General features: G+C 47.5%; 1 protein-coding gene across 2 annotated transcripts in view; it reads right to left on the bottom strand.

Moving 5' to 3' along the window:
- The window catches only part of MATN2 (matrilin 2), a 113,633-nt gene that overhangs the window by 62,516 nt on the left and 37,600 nt on the right, over positions 1-13,517 (bottom strand). For both annotated transcript variants that reach the window (XM_005879254.2, XM_005879255.2), the window contains exon 3: positions 8,518-8,640. In XM_005879254.2, coding sequence (XP_005879316.1) covers positions 8,518-8,640 — 123 coding nt within the window. The remainder of the gene's footprint in view (positions 1-8,517; positions 8,641-13,517) is intronic.

Raw genomic sequence — 13,517 nt, 5'->3', positions numbered from 1 at the left:
AAAATGTGCTTGTTTCTCTTAGTTCCTGGAGAATTTTAGGAGGGAAAGTTGTGCTCAAATCCCTCCTCAGTGTGTCCCCCAGCCTCTCCCATGCACCGTAGATTTCAGTGCCTTCCTTCATTTGTGATCTCGAAACCCTGGCCTGGTGCCTGGGCCCAGAGAACTTGGACCACTTTCATCTGGTTACACTGGACCGGGAGCACGGGACCAAGACTGTGGCTGCTGTAGCTGACGTCATCCTGGGTGAAATCCGAGGGCTTTTACTGACGTTTCAGAATTTTAGGCAAGCCACATTGCATACTGTGGACATCAATGACAATTTAATCTCTCCTTTTGGAGTTAAAGCAAAATGAACACCCTTAAAGACATGCTCCTGCTGTTATTTACGCTAAGATGTAAAACTCAAAACTGACTGACCACACAACGGAGGAGAGAAGAGTATTATTAGGGCTACTAAAGGCCCGATGCACGGAATTCGTGCGAGAGTAGGCCTTCCTTCCGCCCGCTGTCGGCACCGGCTTCCCTCCGGCACCCGGGACCCAGGCTTCCCTTGCAGCCCCGGCTTCGTCTGGAAGGACGTCCGGAAGGACGTCCAGTCTAATTAACATATTACGCTTTTATTGTTATAGATTTCACTCTGGTGGGATCTCCACCTGCTCAAACTCAAAAGCTCGTCAGAGTTACGGCTCCACAAACACAGGAAAAACCCAAGTCTGTGTGTGGGGGTCGGTTCCCTTCTTTTATCATGCCTGAAAGCACTAATCTTATTTTGACAGCTGCAGCTGGATTTAAAGACCTTCGACAGTAACTGTGAGTCATCAGCCTTGCGCTTCTAGGCTGGGAGAAGCAAAACAAGCCCACTGTCCGGAGAAAAACCACCTGTCCGCCAGGCCACTCCAGCTGTGCTCGCGCCCTTCTCTCCCCCAGCGGTTCCCTTCGTTTTCCACCAATTCACCTGCACGCTATCAAGATTTCCGTTTTCTTCCGAGAATGGAAAAGAAGGAGGGATCCCCAAAATAAAGCCTTAGAACATAAGTAAATCTGATTGAATTCAGTTGATCAAAATCATAAATGTGAGCGAATAACGCCGTACTCTCCTAAAGAGCTTTGCAATGTGCAAAGGGCTGTCACGTCATCACATCCTTGGTATAAACCTCCCACTGATGGGATCTCCCAGGGAGAGATCGACTTTAAAACATTTAGGTTAGTGGTTTCCAAACTTGAGCTTACCTCAGAATCCCCTAGAGGGCCTGTTCAAACACACATCCCTGCCCCATCAGTGTGGCTCAGTGGTTGAGCATCGACCTATGAACCAAGAGGTCACTGTTCGATTCCTGGTCAAGGCACATGCCCTGGTTGCAGGCTCCATCCCCAGTAGGGGGCGTGCAGGAGGCAGCCAATCAGTGATTCTCTCTTATCATTGAGTTTCTCTCTCTCTCTCTCCCTCTCTCTCTTTCCCTCTGAAATAAAAAAAATAAAATAAAACACATTTCTAAGCCTCACTCTGAGTCTAGGGTAGGGCCTGGGAATTTGAATTTTCAACACGTTTCCCCACAAAGTTGATGCTGCTGTTGGGGGACCACACTTTGAGAACCACTTGAAAATAAGAAATCACAGAAGCTCTACAAGGTTCCAACTCACTTCTCCCTGCCGTGTAATAATTCTTTCACAGCTGGGATTTCTCCACTCACATTTAGTCAGTTCAGTTCTCCCACGGGGCCCTACTCATCCAGATTAACCTCCCCTCAACTTTCAAATCCTGCTCCCTGGCACAGCCAGAGAACATGCATGCAACGATATCCCAGTTCCGCGGCCCAGCAGCTCGGCTAAGCAGGAGCCCCATGACCGACTCTCCTCTGCTCAGCAAGTCTCTGCTTCTGCTCGGGCGGTCTCAGCTGTTTACCCTGAGGCTGTGTGCTCCACACTCTGTTGTGGGCTGCCCCAGAGCTCAGGCCCTGACCTTCTCTTTCTCCCTCCAAGACTCATCCAATTGCAGGGTCAGTGAGCACCACCACGCACATCCAGCTAGGCATTTCCGTGAACTCTGACCCTCCATCTCCGGCTGCACCCAACCACTTGTGTGGGCTCTTTCCCGTAGTCACTCGTTTTCTTTCAAAACCAGGTTTCCTCTCTGAAGCTATCCCCCATCTGATGTCATAAACTCCTCCCTGGAGCAGAGATGATTGCTGTGGTTGCCTAATTAATTCTATGGGTATAAGAAACATGTGCACTGAATACATGTTGACTGAACTGATTAGAATTGCATCCTAATTGCATATTTCCTATTCTGCTCCCCATGTGGGCAGCACAAGGAAAGCCAAGATCTGAGTATTTCTTGGGTCTTGAACATGTAAGAGAAACATTGACTTTTCTCCTGCCCCCATCCCCTAAGGATGCCTGGCCCATGGAAAAGAGTCAATAAGTATTGAATGAATAAATGAATGGATGGATGGATGTGATACTGTTGTAATTAGCTAGTTATTAATAACTAGAGGCCCGATGCACAAAATTTGTGCAAGAGTAGGCCTTCCTTCCCCCAGCTGCAGGCACTGGCTTCCCTCTGGCACCGGGGACCTGGGTTTCCCGGTCTTCCCTCGCAACCTCGGCTTCGTCGGGAAGGACATCCAGTCTAATTAGCATATTACGCTTTTATTGTTATAGATAGAAAAGGAGCAAAGGGGAGGCCAGACATAGGCATGTCATTTGGGCAGCTTCACTAGGAAGCTGCAATTTCACACTCCCGAGGGAACCACTGGCCCATCCCCTGCAAATCACTGGGGGATGGGGCCCAATAAAGGAGAGACAGATATGCCCAGTGAAGCTGGGGTGACTAGGGAAGGTTCCTGTCAGTCACACCTGGGAACAGAGATCATTGGCCAGAATGGGCATGGCCACTGCAAGCCCATGAAAATGTGTGAATACATAATCCCCAAAACGAAGGAATTCTCTCTCTTAGTCCTTGGCTCTTGTTCCTGCTACCTGGCATTCACCTGTATTTCCTCCATAGCCATGTGGCCTGTGGACCCCGCATGCAGTGGACTGATGGACTGCAGTGGGGAACACAAGCTAAACTAGCCTGATGCTGAGTGGGACTGTCCTAACATGGAATGGAAACTCTGGACACTGCCTTAAATGTAGCTCTATTGAAGCCATGGGGCTACGCATACAATTTAATAAATCTGACATATCAACATATCACCATAACCAAGGTAATGACAAATCCATCACCCTAAACCCTCCAAATTCTCTCCTGCCTCTTGGTAATCCCTCCTCCTGCCCTAACCCTCCCCCTGACCCCAGGCAACCACTTTCTAAAGTTGGCATTTCCTGAATTTTTATATAAATGGAATCTTTTTATTTCACTGTTATATTAGAACAGTGGTTCTCAACCTTGGCTGCACATTAGAATCACCTGGGAATCTTGTTAAAATCCTGATTTCTGGGCCTCATCCTCCGGAAATTCTGTTTCTTTGTTTTGAAAATGAAATCTATTCTAATAAACACTGCCTTTACACTGATTCAAAGTGTGTGTGTACGTTTTGGGGGGACACCCTATATATTTATAGATTCCCAGGTGATTCTAATGTGCAGCCAAGGTTGAGAACCACTGAGTTAGAACCTCCAGGACAGTGTTGAGTAGAAGTAATGAGAGTGGACATACTGCCTTGTTCCTTACCTTAGGAGGAAAGCATTTAGTCAGACTCAAGCACACTGTGGGGTATGATATTAACTATAGGCTTTTTCATAGATGCCTTTTATTAGGTTGAGGAATTTCCCCTTTATTCCTAGTTTCTGAAAGTGTTTATAATGAATGAATGTTGGGTATTATCCAAGGTTCTTTCTGCATATATTGAAATAATTATGTCTTTTTTAAAATCTGTCATTATGGTTAATTATATCACTTGGGGTTTTTTGGATTTGATTATATATAGATTCTATTTGCTAAGTTTTAAAGAATTTCTGCATCTAAATTGATGAGGAATGCTGGTTATAGCTTTCTCACTTTAACAATGTGACTGTTTTTCTAGCTCAAGCCCCTTGATTAAACTGTAATATAAAAGCTATTAAATTACTTAAGTATCTTGGGAAAAATAATGTCAGGGACATATCTGAAGAATGAAAGAAATAAAATACATTTAGTATGGTTCTTCAGAGAGAAAAATAAGTGAAAGTTGGACAAGGACGTTTACATTTTTTTGCCAAGTGAAGTTTTCTAAATGTTGCATTGCCATTATTCTTCCAGATAGATTAATTATTCTAGAAGGAGGGAAAGGAAAGAAGAATTCCTTGTTTAAAAAATAAAAAACAAAGAAACGGAAACAAGATAAAATTCTTTCTTATTAGTAGGAATTCAAGGGGAAGGGAATGATGGGGAAAACAGAGGTGTGAAGACAGGCACATTTCATGAGGATCCCCCCCCAGCCCCTTTTTTGGGGGGAAAGGGAAAGAGATAAACTTCTACTGAGCCCTGTGAGCTAGGCATTATGCTAACGCTTTTGCATATACCTCATAGGATGGTATTGGATGGGGAAGACTTTTTGGAGAACAGAAGACTCCACAGTGTTGACCTCCAGCTTATTTCAAGTTGCTCATGTGGACAGAAGTTTGAAGGTAAGATTATTTCAAGTGCTTCACCTAGTCTTTGAACGGAAGGGCACATTCTGAGCCACTGGCCAACTGGTGCCCAGAAAAGAGTTATCTGGACAATGAAGAGACCCAACACCAGGTCACCAAAAGATGTATGTACACTTCTTCTGAAAAAGAGGAAATTAATGGGGGTGGGGAGGTAGATAATACTCTTCCAAAATGAAAGGGCCCTCTCTTTTTATTTGGAAAGGGAATTACACTTTTTAGTATATGGCTTCAGATGGCAGAGGTCCGATCAAGGGTGGGCATTACGGGGAGCAGGATATCAGCTCAGCCACTGATCCAGGCTGGAGGGGGAAGCAGGTGCTTTGCAAGGACCTGGTGTCCCAGGGAGCGAGGGTGGTGGACCTGCCCATCTGGGGCTCCAGGAGGGAGCACAGTTCCTGGGTTATGTGAGGGCGGGAGCTACAAGTCTGACAGCCAAGGGCCATTTCCACTTGAAGAGCCTACAAATGAGCTGTGTCCGCCTCCTCTCTCCACACAGAGTATGAATAGAATATGTCAGATATGGGGTGTGTGTGTGTGTGTGTGTGTGTGTGTGTGTGTGTGTGTGTGAAGGCAGTCACCTAGGAGGCACTGCCACAATCATCATGTACAATGACATATCCCAGCAGCTGGTAGTTGTCTTGGGGGGAGGGGGTGATGACAATCATTTGACTGTTAGTCCTGGTGAATTTCCCCTCGGATCAGTGAACTTCTGAACCTGCCTGTTTCCTGGGGTTGGAGGAGCGTCTCTGGTTGTGGAGTTACTCTGCTGCCATATCGGGGCCCTCAAGGATTATGGGACAATATCAATAGTGATTAAGAGCTAGGACTATGGAGTCACACATAGCAGGATTTATATTCTGGTTTGGTCACATTAAGAGCCACACGACCTCGAGTAAATGGTCTAAGCTTTTTTGTACCGTGTTTTCCTTATCTGTAAAATGAGAATGATAAGAGCTGTTGTTAGATAACAATATAAAGCACGGAGGAGAGCCCCTGGCACGTGGTAAACACTTAGGAAGAGGCTACAGTCAGGCTGACAGTGTACAGCACACCGAGCTGGGCAAGCGCTACGATCGCTTTCGGTGGCAATAACCTTGATCACTGATCTGATTTACTCTCGTGCGAGAACGTGAGCTCTGAGAGAGCAGGGGCACTGCTGGCTTATTCACTGTCTTATTTCCAGCAATTTGCACGCTGCCCGGCACATCTTATTCCTGGCCAGGCCCACTGAGTCCCTCTCGGTACTGGCAGGGACTGGTCCCCACAAGCAGCTCATAAACAGAGGTCAGGTATGGCCCAGCCTCCCCCGGGCACAGCTTTTAACTGTCTATCGACCAAAACCATGCATTAACATGGGCTCATCAATGAGATAGGTCTTCATTTGTCACCACCCTTCCCATTTTACGGGTGAGGAAGTTGAGTCAAGGAGTTTAAATAACAGCTCAGGGTGAGAGAGCCACAGCCCAGGACTGATGATATCAGGATTCGAACCCGGGTCTGTGGACTATAAAGGCCCCGTCCTTTCTGCAAGGCCACTGGTATACCAATTTCAGGCGGGCAAGCAATAGAGTTATTATCTTTTTCTGAGAGTGTGAGAACTGCTCTTTCTGATTGTACATATTAGTCTGGTGCTAAGCTGATGGCAAAGGCAGCTGAACTGCTTCAGAGCGACTGGAGGGCTGGGTCAGATGGGCCGGCTCAGCCCTGGCTCCAGCTCCATCCCTTCTCCCTTAACTAGAAACCCTTCTCTCCCTTCCCTCCTGCCCCCTCCCCTCGCTGCTGGACACCAGTGACTCTCAAAGCAGGGCAGCAATCTATGTCAGAAGTTCACTGACAATGCAGAGTCCTGGCCCCACGCCAGATCTGCTGACTCTGAATCCCTGGGGTGAGGCCCAGGGGCCGGCTCCGGCAGTTACTGAAGCTTGAACCACCTCCTGGGTTCACTCACATCCCTCCACCCCCGGGGCCTCCTTGCCCCTCCATCAGTCCGTCTGAATTCAGCCCAGCAGCTTCTGCTTCATGCTCTTTGCAGCCACAGTTCTGCCCAGGGGGGAGCCGAGGCCAGACCAGCACTGGGGGGACCCTGGGGCCTCACAGCTTGAGGTCGGAAAGCCTGGCGGGTGGGGAAGGCCTTGCTCAGGACATCAGGGGAGAAGTTTCTATTTCTATTTGCTGGCCTCCAAGTCCTCTGGCTTCACTAAGCCAGCCCACAGACAATGGACATGGGCAGATGCCCAGACCCCAGCAGGTCACGGGGCAGGAGACAAGGACAGGAACTTCTGTGCTCCTAAGAGGGAAGGCAGGAAGGGAGTTAGCAAGGAGGCGGTGGCTGAGCCTTCTGTGAAGAAGTTCCTTCGGGGTGGGGTGGGGGGGAGGTTCCTGAAGAGGCTGGAGCAGGAGGCGGGGGAGAGCACCAGGAGAGGATGGAGCGTGTCTAAAAAGCTGTTTAGGTGGTTTGCTGAGCAGCGGGCGAGGTGACCTTGCCCGGGCTCCCCCAGTTGCCTAGTAACTCGACTAAACCCCTGAGTCTTTGGTGTGAGTAGTCTGTGATGTGAAAACAGGAAGAGTCGGAGGTTCCAGCGGATCAGGATGAGTCAGGCTGCTCTCTACACCCTGGGATCCGAGGGTCTGAGAGGAGCGAGGACACAGCCCTGGGCTCCACGGCCAGGGAGCCGAGGAGGCAGGCAGGTGTTCCCTAATCTCGGGGGGTCGGCAGGGAGGCTGCCAACCTCTCTCAACCCCGAAACTGAAAAGTGAGAAGACGAGAGGAAAATGCGGTTTGGCTCTATCAATGCCATACTAATTACAGCCGTTTGTGCAAATGGCTCCCATCAGTGCAGTGGTTCTCAACCTTCTGGCTCTTTAAGTACAGTTCCTCATGTTGTGACCCAACCATAAAATTATTTTCGTTGCTACTTCATAACTGTCATGTTGCTACTGTTATGAATCGTAATGTAAATATCTGATATGCAGGATGGTCTTAGGCGACCCCTGTGAAAGGGTCGTTCGACCGCCAAAGGGGTCGCGACCCACAGGTTGAGAACCGCTGCATTAGTGCTTCATTGCTTACCGTGCGGTATAATCACAGTTACGCACTGCATGACTACCCGTCCGGTTAGCCGGGTTTCATTTGCCTCCATGTGGGCCGTCTTCCTTGCTTTGGTAGCCTGGTTGTCCTGACTAACGCAGTGGCTTTACTTACAACTTGAAAAAGGTACGCGCACAACTGTCAGCATTTGAGTAACTCTCTCCTCCGAGAGGTGGGTTACCTCGTGCTGGCTCAAAGGCACTCTGTCTAGTTTTTGGGCTTGGCCAAAAAAGAATGTGGATTCCATCAACACATATCTGTTTGCCCTTTTCTCTTTAGGATCCTATAAAGTGTCCTTCACCAGAGCAAGTAGATCCTGGTGCACATCTAAAGCAGAACTTGAATAATCATCCCCAGCCCATGTTACTAATTCAGCCTAAGTCCACGCTTCCGAGGAGAAACTAAAATATGGAGACAGTTCCTCAGGGAACAGTTAATAGAGACAGGGGATGAAAAGGCTCGTTAGCAATCCTCCCCCAAAGAACAGCTCAAAAGTAAAAGACACCAGCTCACGAATTCAAGGCGGCTATTTCTGGGAAGTACCTCCAACCATCTTCCACACTCTTCCTGATGGCCTACTATGTGCTTGACTCTGGCCTAGGCACTATGATGGCAGTGTGGGGGGTGGAGGTCAACACAAAATATATGAATTACAAAACCTGGTTTCTATTGTTAGGGAGGCAATGACTTGGCTGGGTGAGGGGCCACGGATGACTTAAATGGGCCCGTATGAAGGAAGAGGGAGCGGGAGAGAAGAGGAGGACAGTGTGGATGCATCAGCCAAGGAATCTTACTTCTGCAAGTTGTCTGATCCGCGTTGAGGATGTATCCTTGTTTGCACCTGCAGACGTACGAGCCAGGGGTGTTGATGCAGAAGTGGGCACAGTTATGCTCCAGGAGGCTGCACATGTGGGCCACTGGAAAGAAACATACAGCAAGTTAAGGCAACGATAATGCCTTCTCTAACTTCATGCACCCTGCCAACATTTATTCATAACCTACTCTGGGGTGGAGAGAGCAGGGCCCAAAGAGAAACAAGCTTCAGTCCCCACCCTCACAGGGGTTTACAGCCTCTGGTCAGATGAGATAGTTCTAGATAGATGCTATCCGCCATAACCCAGAAAAAGGACCATGGAGGGCTAAAGGGAAATGACGTTAGGCTAACCAGTGGTTGGCAAATTCATTAGTCAACAAAGCCAAATATCAACAGTACAACGATTGAAATTTCTTTTGAGAGCCAAATTTTTAAAACTTAAACTATATAGGTAGGTACATTGTTATTAATTTAATTAGGGTACTCCTAAGGCTTAGGTTAGGAAGAGCCACACTCAAGGGGCCAAAGGCCGCATGTGGCTCACGAGCTGCAGTTTGCCAACCACGGGGCTAAGCCATATAAAATTGCCAATATCCAACTCCAGGTCTAAATGACGGACAAAAGGAGAAATGTTCTGGTTCAATTAATAATACTTGACTGGTGAGTAGGAAGATCACAAAGCCTGCTGATACCAGAGGGGGCTTTGGCAAATGTGTGGATTTCAGTAGGCAGCAATGGAGTGGGAGGAAAAGCTATTAGTTAAATGAGAAGAATCAACAGTTTTACCCTGTCCTGTATTGCTCAGTGGTTAGTGCATGGCCCTGCACATGGAAGGCTGCAGGTTTGATTCCTGGTCAAGGGCATGTACCTGGGTTGTAGGTTTGATCTCAAGCCCCAGTAGGGGTGCGTGCAGCAGGCAACCAATTGATGTGTCTTTCTCCCATCGATGTTTCTCTCTTTCTCTCCCCCTTCTTCCCTTCCATTCCCCCGAAAAAAAAAAAAAAAGAAAGAAAGAAAGAAAAAATATCCTCGGGTGAGTATTAACAACAACCAAAAAAGTATCAACAGTCTCAGGATCATAAATCCCAAGAATAGTGTAATGTTTTTAATATGCAAAAGTGTTATGCTGAATTTTGAGAGAAAATAATGCATTCATATGTTCCATATTTCATAAGCTTTATGTCTCATTTTAAAATATTTCTGCAATTAGTTTTTGAAGTACCTCAGCTTTCAGATATATCAGTTCTTGCATAAATCTGTCTGGAGCTCATAAAAATTCTTATTTTTTTAATATTTTAATTTATTACTTTACTCAAAATGATGCAACTTGAACATATTTAAAACTTACCAACATCAGTATAAACAAGTTATGCAAGTGTTCTCAAAAACAAGAAAGATGACCATATGTAGAAATATATTTGTAGAAACTAAAACAAAAGAGGCTTTCAAACGCTAAGAACAATCCCATTAATCCATTGCTTAGAAAAACTCAGCTACCAATGAAAGCGCCGGTATAACTCAGGTATATGTCTCCTTACTTCTAAGTAAGAAACATGGTGAGCACTATATGAAGTAGGGGAGTAAAACTTATTTATTTGATAACAATACGATTTAGAATGATCATTCTGAGTTTATGACTATAAGCTCCTAAGATACAAATAAGACACAGGTCACGTTAGGGAAGTTCAGAGACGAAATACAATCAATCATTTTTACTTCGGTGTGAAATAAATATCTGTTTTTGTGGCCATGGGCAACTTCAGTAATCTCTGTGCATAGAGTGGAGATAGTAATAGCACTTACCTCATAAGGGCCTTGTAAGGGTTAAAATAATCAATAATAAAGTGCTTAGAACAGTGCCCAGTACCTGGGGAATGAGTGTGCTGATGTGTTAACCGTTACGCAGCTAAAGACAGGCATGATGGCCTTCTGTTTCGTTTTACATACATGGGCTCATCCTATATATGTTGATCCTCAACTTGGTTTTCACTGAACATTACTCACAGAGTCTATCTATGCTGATATATACCACCTTTCACAGAAACTGAGATGCACCCCCATTTCAGAGTTGTTAAAATGTGAGGACACATACAGTTGATACTCATTATTTGCAGATTCTGTATTTGCGAATTCACCTCCTGGCTAAAAGGTATTTGTAACCCTGCAGCCAATACGCACAGTGCTTTCACAGTCCTTCGTGGACATGCTCAGAGCGAGGGGACATCTGAGCCGCCTGGTGCTCATGCTGCCAGCTGGGGTTGATCAAGGCGCTGCTCGGCCTTGAGTTCCTGCTCTCAGACTGTAGGCAAGTGTCCTTTTCAAGGTAGTGCAGCGGTTCTCAACCTGTGGGTCGCGACCCCTTTGGCGGTCGAACGACCCTTTCACAGGGGTCGCCTAAGACCATCCTGCATATCAGATATTTACATTACAATTCATAACAATAGCAACATTACAGTTATGAAGTAGCAACGAAAATAATTTTATGGTTGGGTCACAACATGAGGAACTGTACTTAAAGGGCCAGAAGGTTGAGAACCACTGACTTAGTGCCATGGCTTTGGCATCTGTGTGCTCTTTGCTGGTGTTCTGCTGTGGTGTTCTGCGTAGTGCTGGGGTTTGCTGAGTGCTAGTGAAGTGTGTCTCGTGTCCTAAGTGCAAGAGACTGTGATGTTTCTATCTCTCCCTTCTCCCTCTCCCTTCCTTTCTCTCTAAAAGTCAACAACAAAAAAACACACATTAAAAATAAAAAAAGAACTGGTGCAAGGCCCAAGTGATGAGCCCTGGGGACCCTGGCAGATGAAAAAGGAAGACAGACAGGAGATGTGGGGCAGAGAAAGTACCTGTGGGAGCAGACAGCACAGTGATGAAGAGGACGGCTTCTGGAAACAGACCAGCACTCAGCTTTGCCACTTACCGTGCATGGCCTCATCAGAATTACCTAATTCCTCTAAACTCCACTTCCTTCACCTGTCAGATGGGGAAAATAAAAGGACTCCTGCATTGTTTTAGAGTGACAGCGTGTCACTGAGGCTGGTTTGGGCTGTGCACCATAGAAGTCACTGGAACCAGGAGACCGTAGCTCAGTGTAATGGGAAAAGCGCTGGACGAGAGGGCAGGCTTTGTGCTCCAGCTCCCCTCAACCCCAAACAAAGGAGGGAGTTCAGGTACGTTGGGTAGCTCCTTTTTCTTTATGTCTTTACCTGTAGAATAAAGGCAGGAGCAGTGTCTGGGGAACCTCAGTATATGCACTGAAATTGTTTCATCTGTGTAGCACCCCCTTTTTCTAGAAACTGCCCTTCTCACTCCAAATGCATGGGAACTGTGGGAGCTGCCATGTGGGTCTGAGGCAGCCCCTCTCCTGGCCGCCGCTGGTGGGACAGGGTTTGACAATCAGAGTCCTTTCTTGGCATTTAGGAACTAGAACTGAGAAAAGGAGGGCTTAAACCACAGGCAATGGTGGTCCATGGGCTGATATGCTCTGTGCCCATGGACCACAGGAATCCATGGGGAAGCAGAGGGAAGAGATGGAGAGAAGGCAGGACTGTCAATCATTACTCTTCTCCATAATTCCATGAGTAATATCATGCAACCCCTCCTTTCTCAACCTAGTTCAAGTTGAATTTCTACTACTTTCAACCCAAAGAGTCCCAGGCATTTTTACTAAGGTAGGATAAAAAGTTTCCATCGGCAAATCTCTCTGGGTGAGTGTGCAGTGAGTCCATGAGCATCGGGCCCTGATGCCCGGCTCTCCCGTGGGCGGGGCCTTTGTGATGTGACTGGCGGGGACATGCCAGCCCTGCCTCCTCGCCTGGCCTGCGAGTGGTCTCATTTCTCAGGGGTGGAAACTGGGTCAAGGCTTTGTGTTCAGGGGGAGGAATCATTCATCAGCAGACTGCTATTGGCAGGACTGGATTTTTTTTAACCAGGAAATATGAATGTTCACAAATGTTCATTAATGAATGCATGAATGATTAAAGGGATAATCAAAGGAGTGGTGGGGCTGACTGGGGCTCTTGAAAGGAACAATTACCCGGCATGTAAAGTCAACCTCTGTTGAAGCCAATCTGCCCTCCCAATGAACACAACAGGGCCTCGAAGGGTGCAGTAAGTGCAGACTTTGCCCAGGTTGGTTAGTGAAAGGTGTGTCTGAGGAACACTTTTAGGGCCTGACACTGAGACTGGCCTGGGTGGGGTGGGGTGGGTGGGGCTATTAGGATAGGAACGGCCAGCCTCTGGGCTCCAAATACCAGGCTAGGTTGATAAAGCAGGTACCAGAAGGTTAATTAAAAGCAGCCCTGCCCTGGTTATAATGAGTTTTCAGGGATAGACATGCATTTTCAGCCCCTAATTTCTGTAACCTCTCTCACTGGGTGGCAAAAGTAGTGGACCCCAAGATGTGTAGGTTTTGGTCATCCTGCTGAGTGGCAAAAGTGGTGGACCCCAGGATGTGTAGGTTTTGGTCATCCTGTAGACAGGGCGCCAATCACAGGACAGCTGGCCTCCAAGTGTCTCTGGTGGCCTCAGGGGTGGCCCGGGAATGCCGCCTCAGGAGTCCTACCCCACCCCTGCTGTGGCTGGTGAGGGAATTCACTGCCCATGGCTATAAAGCCACCGCGGTGTCCAAGTTCACGTCCACATAGCCAGTGAGAGCCAGAGCCAGGACTCGCACTCAAGGGCAGCCTGGCTCCAGAGCGCATCTCTTCCTGGCCGCTCGATCAAGGTTCCCGCCTCGCTCCCACTGAGAGACCGAGACCCAGCAGCGCTCGCAGCTCCGTCTGAGCACCTGCACGGCAGCCCTGCCTCCCTCTGAAACCCTGTCCCTGGGTGCCATGGCCTCCCCCTCCCCGCCTGTCCCTCACCAGCACTTTTCAAACTGTGGGTCATGACTCCTTAGCAGGTCACCAAATTAACAGGGAATCTGGACTCGTTTGTTGTTGTTGTTTTTAAGTGAAACAGAAAGAAACAATAGAAATGATCGTT

This window comes from Myotis brandtii, unplaced genomic scaffold (assembly GCF_000412655.1).
Source record: "Myotis brandtii unplaced genomic scaffold, ASM41265v1 scaffold59, whole genome shotgun sequence".
In the NCBI taxonomy this organism is placed as follows: Eukaryota; Metazoa; Chordata; class Mammalia; order Chiroptera; family Vespertilionidae; genus Myotis; species Myotis brandtii.
The sequence above is the reverse complement of the archived record's forward strand: the minus strand, read 5'-3'. Positions and strand labels throughout refer to the sequence as shown.